The sequence below is a fragment of the Nicotiana tabacum genome, chromosome 3 (genome assembly GCF_000715075.1).
Source record: "Nicotiana tabacum cultivar K326 chromosome 3, ASM71507v2, whole genome shotgun sequence".
NCBI lineage: Eukaryota > Viridiplantae > Streptophyta > Magnoliopsida > Solanales > Solanaceae > Nicotiana > Nicotiana tabacum.
The window spans coordinates 84,543,901-84,555,848 of NC_134082.1; the positions used below are offsets into that span (position 1 = coordinate 84,543,901).

At 36.9% G+C, this 11,948-nt stretch overlaps 1 protein-coding gene and 1 long non-coding RNA gene across 2 annotated transcripts; both read left to right on the top strand.

Moving 5' to 3' along the window:
- Positions 1-1,085: 1,085 nt before the first annotated feature.
- Positions 1,086-5,558, top strand: LOC107760212 (biogenesis of lysosome-related organelles complex 1 subunit 2-like). The gene is made up of 3 exons (XM_016578226.2): positions 1,086-1,224; positions 2,454-2,602; positions 5,168-5,558. The coding sequence occupies exons 2-3, from the start codon at positions 2,525-2,527 to the stop codon at positions 5,432-5,434; spliced, it is 345 nt and encodes a 114-aa protein (XP_016433712.1). The 5' UTR covers positions 1,086-1,224; positions 2,454-2,524; the 3' UTR covers positions 5,435-5,558.
- A 3,868-nt stretch (positions 5,559-9,426) lies between these two features.
- Positions 9,427-10,936, top strand: LOC107760215 (uncharacterized). Its single transcript, XR_001642355.2, has 3 exons — positions 9,427-9,584; positions 9,732-9,794; positions 10,699-10,936. It is a non-coding gene; the product is annotated as an uncharacterized LOC107760215 (long non-coding RNA).
- The last annotated feature ends 1,012 nt before the right edge of the window (positions 10,937-11,948 follow it).

Here is an 11,948-nt window from a genome sequence, read left to right on the forward strand (position 1 = left end):
GATCACCATATTAAAAAATAAAACATTTGAAAAAACTCAATACAATCTAAAATGCCAATTAAAGTTTACTTAGTTTGAATAGTGAGGTGAAAAATATCCAACAAATTTAGACAGATTGAGAGATAAGCTAAAGTACATACAAACTTAGATATAAGATTTAAGTTTAAATCAGATTAAAGATGCCAAATTAGCTAATGGTGATATAACTCGGGATTGTCACACAAATAATCGGCTAGATTCAATGTTTACCTTTTTTAGTCGGTAGACATAGATTATATATTAATTATATATAATTATATATTTATTATATATGAATTATAAATATATTATACATTCACCGGCTGTTTTTAATTTAAAAAATTAGATGAGTAGCTATTTCGGTTTCTTCTCCGTATTTTTTTACAGCACGCCAATCGCTCCAAAAATGGTTATATAGATGGACTGGTATTCAACGTCATTGCCGAGCTAGTGATGTTCTCGTTAATTCAAATTTATATAACACCTTTTAACTTGTCCAAAATTTGATGGTTTAGTAAGTGATTCTGAAGGTTTAATAAGTTGAATCTTAACTTGTCAAATAGATTGGTTAGACTATGATATACACTATCCAAAATATGGCTTAACCTATATTAATAAGAAAAAATATGATTAAAATTATTTAGCACATACTGAGTAACTTTGGAACTTATCTCATGACTTTTAAAATGATTTAGCACATTTTGACTAACATTGATGTGCCAGGTTAAATTATAACACATAGAAACTTATTATATTCTTTATTTTGATTAAAATATTTTTTTTAATAATACTAATATTTGGACCAATTTATGCTTGTCTAATAGTTTGGCACTAGTAAGTAGTAACTCATAACCTTTTACCAGCATAGATTAGCATTTCGAGTTTAAATGTGGTGTCATTTAACGTTATATATAATATATATTGATGGTGTAATAATTTTTTACACAATCTAACCTATTATAATAGATTATTATTACATTATTTTAGGTCTCTAATAAACTAATAGATAAAATTATTTGTTATTATCTTTTAAATGAACTGATTAGTGGACTAATAATGTGTAAAAATGCTACTCGCCTATGTTATCTTATAGTAAATCAATTTTGTGTTAAGGAGATGCGAACCCGGCAAATCATTCTCCCCTATTTTCTCGTCAGCAGAAGGGGACTCTCCGTTCATACTTATCTTTCTCCGGTTCCCAACAAGGTATCTATTGTTCTACTTTATATGTCTGTCGATTCGCTTTATAGTTCAGTATTTCAGCTTCTCTCATAAAATGGGGAAAGAGTTAGCTCAAATTGAACGCGTTTGTTGCAGATTATTAGACCCAATTGAAAGCTAAATCATCTTCTTTAACAAAAGGGGAATAAATGGAGCTTTGATTAGAAAATCGTGCGTTTGAGTGTTAATTGTTGCTTATATAATGACTGTTAATGATTTTCTCAAAGTTTGTATAAATTACTAAAAACAGTCTGTTTTTTGTAATTCATGAAAACCAGAGATGGGTTCGGTTGTTGAACTATACACCGGTTATCGTGAATAGCATTATGATAACCTGATGCAAACTCGGTTTTTTTAAAAGATAATAACTGTTTTGATCAAATAGGAAAACTCCCAGTATACTAGTGGTATAGGACAAGTAGAGATTGTTCTCTATTCTACGACTTGTTTACAGTCATTTATACTGACTGGACTTCATGGGATGCATCAAAATCCACAAGAGACTGAAGCCCTTTTTTGGGGGTTTTTTTTTTTTGGGGGGGGGGGGGGGGCGGGGGGGTTTCAAGGGGTTCAAAATTGAAAGAGGCAAGAGTCCTATAGCATGAAAGAAAGTATTTTCTAGGAAATAAGTGATAAGTGATTCTCTCACTTGTATTCTAGTATTTGGCTGCTGAATGGACGGTATTTCTTTTAAAAAAATTGTTATAGATTGATAATTATATTGGTAAACTAGATAGTGGTTTGATGAATCTTTAAATCACTTTTAGATGTTGAAACCGATTTTATAAATAAGCAGTTACGTGTTTGGATAGAACTGCCGAAGCTGATAATAAGCCGTTCGTGTATTGAGTGATGGTGGCTTCAGGGCATGAGGCAAAATTTATGCAATGGTAGCAACAACTATTCTTCACATAGACACATACTATCTTGATGTCTAATATGAACTTTCCCTAGTCTACTCCACTTATGCTCCACACATTGAGCAGTAGTTTTCCTCATCTTAGACATTCCTTTTTTATTCATGCATTATTAGCACTCAAGTAATAATTAAAGCCGATCAAATGTACTATTCGTAGTGTGCATGCAGTTATCTAGTTACCTGGCTTTCTCTTGTTTACCCTTTACCATCAATCTCCTCATTTGAACTTTCATTCTTGGCATTGTTACCTCAAATTATACTAAAACAGTTATTTTTGTCGCTTTTATTTTCTTAGAATACTCCAACAGCAAGTGCAATATCTTTTGCTCACCCATCAAGCTCTCAAAGGGTGAATTACTCCAAAAGATGGAGCAGGACCACTTGGCTGAGTCACTCAATGATCTTTTCACCAATGTATCCAGGATGATAAGAGGCGAGCTCCAGGTATAAGAAATTTTCGGCAATTTTCTTTCAAAATGCTGCTTTGTGTGACTTTTGGTTCTTTTTCTTTCTTCCGTTGGGGATGTGAGGGGTTTGGATGGGTTTCTCATTAGCCTAGATATGATAAACTTTTGTACAAATTAGTTTTTCTTTCTTCCTCGTATGTTGTCCCGCATACAACAACAACGACCCAGTGAAATCCCACTAGTGGGGTCTGGGGAGGGTAGCGTGTACGCAGACCTTACCCCTACCCCGAAGGAGTAGAGAGGCTGTTTCCGAAATACCCTCGGCTCAAGAAGACAAAAAGACAAAAGGAGACAATATCAGTAACACCACAGAAATAATATGAAATAATATGAAAAATAGGAACAACATGAAATCAAGAAGAAAGATACAAAGCAAAAACGAAATAGTATCCCTACCAAACTAGTCTCACAAAGTCATGACATAAGTCAAGACTCAACTACCTCCTAACCTACAACCCTAATACTCGACTTCCACATGTTCCTATCAAGTGCCATGTCCTCGGAAATCTGAAGCCTCGCCATATCCTGCCTAATCACCTCCCCACAATACTTCTTAAGCCGCCCTCTACCTCTTCTCGTGCCCTCCACAACCAGCCGTTCGCACCTCCTTACCGGAGCATCTGAGCTTCTCCTCTGAACATGCCCGAACCATCTGAGTCTCGCTTCCCCTATCTTGTCATCAATGGGAGCCACGCACACCTTCTCCCGAATATCATCATTCCTAATTTTATCCATCCTAGTATGCCCGCACATCCACCTCAACATTCTCATTTCTGCTACCTTCATCTTCTGGGTATGTGAGTTCTTAACAGGCCAACACTCAGCCCCATACATCATGGCCGGTCTAACCACCGCTTTATAGAACTTACCTTTGAGTATCAGTGGCACTCTCTTGCCATACAATACTCCAGATGCTAACCTCCATTTCATCCATCCTACCCCAATACGGTGTGAGACATCCTCGTCGATCTCCCCTCCCCCTGGATAACCGGCCCAAGGTACTTGAAGCTGCCTCTACTTGGGATGATTTGTGATTCAAGCCTCACATCTACGCCTACTTCCCCCTGCTCAGCGCTGAACTTACACTCCAGGTATTCCGTCTTCGTCCTGCTAAGCTTGAAACCCTTAGATTCAAGAGCCTGTCTCCAAACCTCCAGCCTCTCGTTAACACCGGTTCGCGACTCATCAATCAGAACTATGTCATCAACGAACAACATGCACCATGGCACATCCCCTTGAATGTAGTGTGTTAACGCGTCTATCACTAGGGCGAATAAGAACGGACTGAGCGCAGAACCTTGGTGTAATCCCATAACAACCGAAAAAGCCTCAGAGTCGCCTCCTACTGTCCTAACCCGAGTCTTTGCCCCATCATACATGCCCTTAATCGCCATAATGTAGGGAACCGACACGCCTTTTGCCCCCAAGCTTCTCCAGAGAACTTCTCTAGGAACCTTGTCATACGCTTTCTTTAGGTCAATAAACACCATGTGCAGGTCTTTCTTCCTATCTCCGTACTGTTCAACCAACCTCCTAACAAGGTGTATAGCTTCTTTAGTAGAACGACCCGGCATGAACCCAAACTGGTTGTCGGAAACGGACACCGTCATCCTCAACCTCGCTTCAACCACCCTCTCCCACACTTTCATATGTTGTCCTGCATGTGTATACTAATTACTAAATTTTCAATTTGTGTTTAACTTACTTAGCAGCATGGACATAATTTCGTAAGGAATTTTACAGTACCTTACTTGTTTCTCACTGTAAACATACTGCAAGTTTGCCATCCCAATAACAGCCGAATAGTTTTCCTTAGTGGGCAGGCAAGAAATAATTTGCATGGATAAAGTGGAAAATTGCTCTTTTGATGAATCTGACCAGATGTTTAGCTCACAAATGATCAGCTAAATGGTAACTATTGGTTGCAAGGAGAAATTATTGTGAAATTGTTAGTTCATAGATTTCTTTCCTGCCTTTGGTTTATTAGAAATCATTATTGCCCAATTCAAGATCATGGATTAAGTAAAGTTTTTGTGGAGCCTGACCACATGTTTTGCTCAGATAGGGTGGTTACCTCATTGTTTCATCCAAGGCAAATAAGAGGTTGTTGTTATTGTTTTCAGTAACTCCCTCATTCCTCCCTTTAGTTCACTCATAAGCATTTTTAGCCATTCGTTTGAGGAAGCAAGCAATGCCAGATCCAGACAGCGTAGAGGCATAGAAGAATTCTTGTTTGCTTAGCTTTACTTCTTATTCTGTCATCTTTTGATTTAAAGTTTTCCTTTACCATGAACCTTCTAGCATCTTCATTTTCATCGCTTAAAATGAATCCTGCATCGTAGTGACATATCCAGTAGATAGGTCTTTGTGAGTACAGCCACTAATATGACTGCTGTTGCATCTTTGTAAAATATTCGGCTGTGTTTAGGTGATAAACATACACTTTCAAAATGGATTATGTTAGTCTAAAATCCAAAAACTGTTAGTTGTTGTGCTGGTGCTAGTGTGTGTAGTTAATTTTCTGCTTTTATTTGCATACCAGGAAACCAACAATGTACTTGGACTAGTGGAGAAAATGAATACAAGAGTTGCTGAAGAATATAAAGGATTTGGAGATGTGGCTTCAGGGTTGAGGATCTTTGTGGAACAATTGAAGTCTAAAAGTGGCAGCTTTGACGAGTATGTTCAACAGATTGATACAATAGAGCAGCAAGTTACAGAGTTTGAAGCTGTAATTTCGATGCTTGATAAGTACGTTTCTTTGCTGGAATCCAAAGTGCAGTCTGCGTACCAAATTCCTCCATCATGAATCAACTGTAATTCTTCTTTTTGTTTCTACTGTTACACCCTCAAAGCTGTTGCTGGATTGAATCGAACTTGATTTTTGTATGTCATCAAGAAACTCTATACAAATAAAAAGATGAATTTAGCAACTGTCTATCTCAAATAGAAAGGAGGCTATTGAGTATACAGCTAACAAAATCCGGTAAGAAGTTTTTGGAAGAACTTCTGTTGGATTTTGCTTGTTTTTATTTTTGCAATTTATATGATTCTTTTCTTCTGTCTTTACTCTTGACTCATCTTTTCAGTTTTTGGGTACAATAGCTTTTTATGTATCTTGCGCTTGTTGGGGAGAAGTTACTCCACCTAGTATTTACACCAACCCAATGTCGTGTGCTGCAATGATTCTTGATTTTGTGGAGGGCCAAAATTAGTCATTTCTTTATTTCCCAAGTAAATGATTATCGAATAAGTAATCGTAAAATTAATCAATTTTACTAGTTTAGTTTATGAAAATAGTTTCCATATTATAATTCAATTATAGTTTTTCCAAGTAAATGACCCCTTTTCAGAATTTTGTGCAAATCAAGTGAAATAATCTAATTGGGTCTGTACCAAATGTAAATGTTAAGGTAACTGTAGACAATAAATTGTGTTAGAGAAAATAAAATCAAGATCGAAAAATATCGCAATAATCGTAGTATTTAATTTCAAATAATTTGAGTGTACAATCTGTATGAATCTTCTGATTCTTCTTTCCAATAGTAAATAAATTCAAGGGCCCTTGAGCTTGATCTTGAATCTATATTTGTTGCCACGGATGATGATCTTAGATTCAACTAGCACGAACTTTGATTTGAACTCGTACTCCTTGAATCTTGATTTTTCGTTCTTGAGCTTGAACTTGGACTTGATTGCTTGATGCTTGAAACTCGTGGAGGAATTTGCAGCGTTTGATCCACGAGCTCTTTCTTGCTTCTTGTTATAACTTCTGGTGTCTTTTCTGGGTTATGAAGGCCCCTATTTATGTTTGTGGGAGGGAAGAGTTATGACGAGAACAAACTCTTTCCGACCAATCAATTGAAGTGACACAAGGGCCAGAACATGTCATTTGCACACATGGCGCGATTTCGTTGGCCTTTTAATGTGACTTGGCATGCCTTGCCATTTTGACACATGGCATGATCCTATTGGCTCTTCCGTTTGATTTGGCGCGCCGCGTCATTTGACACATGGCGCCAAACTGGGCCTTTAAGAAGATGACATTTTGGGCTTAATGAAGTGGGCTCATCACTTTAGCCCAATTAAACCAATTAAATGGGCTAGCCCAATGGATTAAGACTTATTTATTTAATTCATATATATTGGACTTATATAATTAATTCAATTATATTAGCCCATAATATTTATTTGGATCAAAATGTATTTAATTTAAGATCAAATCCAAATTTCTTATGAATTTAAATCTAACAAAATTATCATTGCCTACAAATACCCCTACTTCAAGACTAGTTTGGAGGTAGATATACTTAACTTCGAGCACTAGGCTTGAAGTAATATGTAATAGTGAATACGTCCCTTTTCTTCTTCTTGTACTCCAACATATCTCATGAGTACGTATGTGATTCTACTGTAATTTAGAACCAAAACAATTTCAATTGACTCGAATCCCTTCAGCAATATGATTTCCCCTTTTCCAATCCTAACTACCATAGTATTAGGATTTGCATGGATATTGGAAATCCTTTTTGAGGTCAAACAGTAATTGCCAAGCTATTACCGACAGACATGAACGCCGTTCCTAACAAGTCCAAATCCTTCTCAAGAACTAATTGTAGAATTCCCACATCGGAATAAATTTCTGACAACCGCCTTTCACTTCCTATATAAACCCATGCGCACATCCATGTTCAGTATCAATTCTCGTATTTGCAAGCTATTTCATTCTAGTTTCGTGGATTCGAAAGCATTGACGTGAAGTTAATTTTTTTTTTTTGCTTTCTTCTTTTACTGGTATTTTTTGGTAGGTCAAACAAGAAAGATATGTTCTTGTTTAACGAGATGATTCAGGCATGAAGAAGGTGACCTTAGGATGTGAGGGGATGGGTACTCATTCCCGCTCAAATATCGGAGAGATTACTCTCAAAGTGCCCCGAATATTGGAGAGATTACTCTCAAGGTGGACCGACTATCAGAGAGATTACTCTCAATGCGGACCGACTATCAGAGAGATTACTCTCAATGTGTCCCGAATATCGAAAAGATTACTCTCAAGGTGGCTTGAATATCGGAAAGATTTCAAGACGCAAAGGTTCATATGACATATCGATGAAGGTGGCTTGAATATCGGAAAGATTTCAAGACGCAAAGGTTCATATGACATATCGAAGTACAAGTCCATGGCAACAAATAGATGGAGAAATCCTCAACATCATATGGAGGACAAATCCATGACAGCATAGATAAATCCATAAAGAGGCCAACTTAAGGTGTAAAGAGACTTAAATGTCCACCTTAAGATTGGAAAGTTATAGTTTCTTTTAAGGACAAACTCGAGAAGAGGCTAACTGAAGGTGCAAAGGGACTAACATGTCCACCTTAAGATCGGAAAATTAGAAAGCTTCAACTTGAAGACTTGGTGGACTTTGCAGAAACTTGAAGACCGACGAACTTGAAGATTTGATGGACTTGAAGATTCGGCGGACTTTGACGCTTCAACCTGAAGACTTTGAGGGCTTAAATATTTCAACTTGAAGACCGGGCCGTAACTTGAAGACTGACAGACTTGAAGACTTCAACTTGAAGACTTGGAGGCTTAAATATTTTGACATGAAGACCGAAGAACTTGAAGACTTCAACTTGGAGACTTGGAGGGCCTGAATATTTCAACTTGTAGACCAGCGGATTTGAGGACTTCAACTTGAAGAGTGCTGAACTTGAAGACCGGCGAACTTAAAGATTTGGTGAACATGAAGACATAGTGAATCTCTGGGCTTTAATGCAAATACTTAGTACCTTCCGAAAAGACTATAATCGTCCCATTGAAGACATTGGTTTACCATGGAGGCTTGCCCCCTCTAAGTCATATGAGATCCAAAATTTAATAGAAGAATGATATTTCAGCCCGACTTTCGAGTGTTGGTTGAATGAATTACTTCCATCATGCTTCATTTTGATAACGATTGGGGCAATGTGTTATCTTTTGAACTTATGCGACTGAACTTAGAATGAAACTCTAAGCTGTCTACGTACCTTGGCGAAGAGGATCAAGTCATACCCTAGTTCAAAATGGGTAATTTTTTTTGTATGTCCTAACTTTTGCCTAGGCAGCCTCTTTCGAGGTTTTCAACCTAGCAATTTTTTTTTTAATTTTTTTATGTCCTAACTTTTGCCTAGGCCACCCCTTTCGAGGTTTTCAACCTAGCGGACTCTTTTTTGTGTGGGTCGTACATAGTTTAGACTTAAGCGGGCCAGGAGTGTAGGAACATGCAGTTTAGGCTCGTGTGTCAAGGAGCGTTGCAACTTCAAGGATAATACTTCTTCAAAAACTTGCCATTGATAGGGCCAATTCTCATGCCATCTGCACCAACCAGCTTGTAAGCCCCACTTGAGTAAGCTTCTTGTACAACATATGACCCATTCCATTTTGAAGTGAACTTCCCTACATGTTTATGGGAAATAATTATGGGTCTTCGTATGAGTAACACTCCTCAAATTTATAAAAGTTTCGAGACACGCTAATTATAGAATTAATTATTATTATTATTATTATCTTGCCTATAGTGAAAATAATATATATATATATATACACACACACACACACACACACTTAAATAATTGGATATACAATTATGAAATATTAATATTTTTAATATTACTAATTACTAAGAATGAGTATCATTAATTATTAATTAAGTTAAAAAGAAAAAGAGAAAGAAAAAAGAAAAAAGAAAAGCCTAAGCCCATAAAGTGGAAGGCAAAAGGCAAAGCCTTAAACAAACTAAAACTAAAAAGCCTTAACAGAATAAAAGGCTTAAACGTTCATTCAACAAAGGCAAAAGGGATAAGAAGTCTTATACGATAAACTGAAGCAGAACGCTACGAAACAGAGGCAGAGACTCACGCAGTCAACAAAAAAAATCTAAGGTTCTTTACAAATCACTTATTTTTGAATTCAGGTATATAAAATTCCTTATTGTCAATTACCCTAAGTAGTAATAGGTAAGAATTAAATAGTTAATTCCTTTCTTTCTCTATATCAACAGTAAAGTTCCGTGTTTAGGTGCGAAACTTTAAAATTAATTAAAATGCACTGGTTTTTGTAGAATCGATTATTTGACTGGTGTCAATTGGACTGGGGTCTACGTATTTGCTCGAGAAGTTTTGAGGTGAGTTGATATAACCCTTTACTAAAGTGGTTTAACTCACAAAAGCATGCACATAAGGTGTTTGATGAATTGCATAAAAGAGTAAATATATACTTAATTGGAGTAGTAAGTACCTATTAGCTTAGAATTATTTTCTAGCTAAAGTTTAGATGATTATTTTGATATATGTGCATAAATTTCAGATTTTTATGTTATTCTTATATGCCATTTTCATGTTGAAAATTAATGAAGGATCAAGAATCTTTATAAATACTTTGAATGTTTATTTCATTCTTATGCCATGCCTTACATTTAAGAATACCAGTATGAGTATGTATAAAAGATTTAGACTTGAAAAGTCACAAGAAGAAGTTTTAGAAAGAAATTTTTTTGGGAGTATCCTTTATTCCGAGAAGGGGTCATCGTCCAGGCCTAGGGTCCTGACCAAAGCATTGACTTCCTGAAACTACTTGTGCCAAAGTAGGGAGTACACGAGCCGAGGGTCTCGTTACTAAGAATTTACTTAGTCATGCTAAGGTATGAGACATGAGCGCTGAGAACCATGAAGCGAGTGTCACCTCGTAGATTGGGCCTATTCGATCAGGTTGGGATCGAACCCGTGCCGATCACACGATGACTGAGACAGAATTAAGTCAGGATAGTTGGAACTCCCAAAGTATAAAGTGAAGTATTTTTTTATAAGAAAGAAAAAGAAAAGAATTTCTTTTAAAATATTCATAAACTGCTATTAAGCAATTATTTTAGAATTATTCTTGTAAGCTTTATATTTTTTATGCATTTAGAACCTTTGCTCGTAATGTATATGTTATTAAAGTTTCGCCCCTGTTGTTGAGACTCACTGAGTACAATGGATGGTACTGACGTTCTCTTTTGGGAACCTACGTTGGTCTGCGGTACAACGTAGGAACCGGTTTTGCAGGCGAGCAGGCTACGTGTTAGGACTTCCTTCTCTTCCAATGCTATTGGTGAGCTCCGCTTTTGTTCGTGTAGTATTCCTTTGAGTCATCTTTATTTAGTTATTTCTTTGTTTACTTAGAGAACTGGCCAGGAAATCTCATGTCCTGAGCAGTGCGCCAGTTGATCAGTAGAGGCTTCATAGACATAGTCAATGGGTTAAGATTCAGATGTTTTTGATAATAACTTAGCAGAAATTTAGTAGTTACTACGAATAAAGTTTTGGAGTTGATTTATTTAAATATTTAAATTAATCAAAAGTATTTAGTTGGAATATTGCCTTGTTGCATATAAAGTTTGGAGTTATAATATATTTGATAAGCAGAGATAGTTCGCTTGGTCATATTTAGTGATCGAGTGCCGGTCCCGGCTTGTTCAGAAAATGGGTCGTGACAGTATGATAAGGACTTGATCTCCTACATGAAAAGATCTCCGGCGAACTCTTTTATTGAAGGCACAAGACAATCGAGCTTGATAACATTCAAGACTCTGTTGAGCTTCCAACCTCTTCTCATCAAGAGCCTCCAACTCTGCTAATCGAAGTCGAGCATTTTCTTCATCAGTGATCCCTTCTTATATAGATAATCGTAATGAAGGTATTTGATGCTCAAGTGGTAAGACGGCTTCGACTCCATAAACGAGTACATAAGGGGTTTCTTGTGTTGGCATGCGGTAAGTTGTCCTATATGCTCACATAGCTTTTTCCATACGGTCATGCTAGTCTCGTTTGGATTTAGAGGCGACTTTCTTTAACAAGTTGCATAGAGTCTTGTTGAATGCCTCAGCTAGATCATTAGCAGCAGCATTGCTCATCGAAGAGTTACGTTGCTTGAAGCCAAAGAGATCACAAATCTCGTTCATCAACTTATTATCGAATGGCTTTCCATTATCCGTTATTATGTAATGAGGAATACCAAAGCGATAGATTATGTTTACTCGGATGAAACTTGCAACATTTTCCTTTTTTAACTTCTTAAGAGCAATAGCTTCAGCCCATTGAGAAGTAGTCAATTGCAGTCAAGATGTATAGGTGACCACTAGAGGACTTTGGCAGTGATCCAACAACATCCAATCCCCAAGCGTCAAACGGCCAGGATGCCACAGTCGGGTGCAACACTTCAGGAGGTTGATGAATAAAATTTTCATGGAATTAAAAAGCCTTGTATCTTCGAGCATAGTCCAACCAATTTTTTACCATTG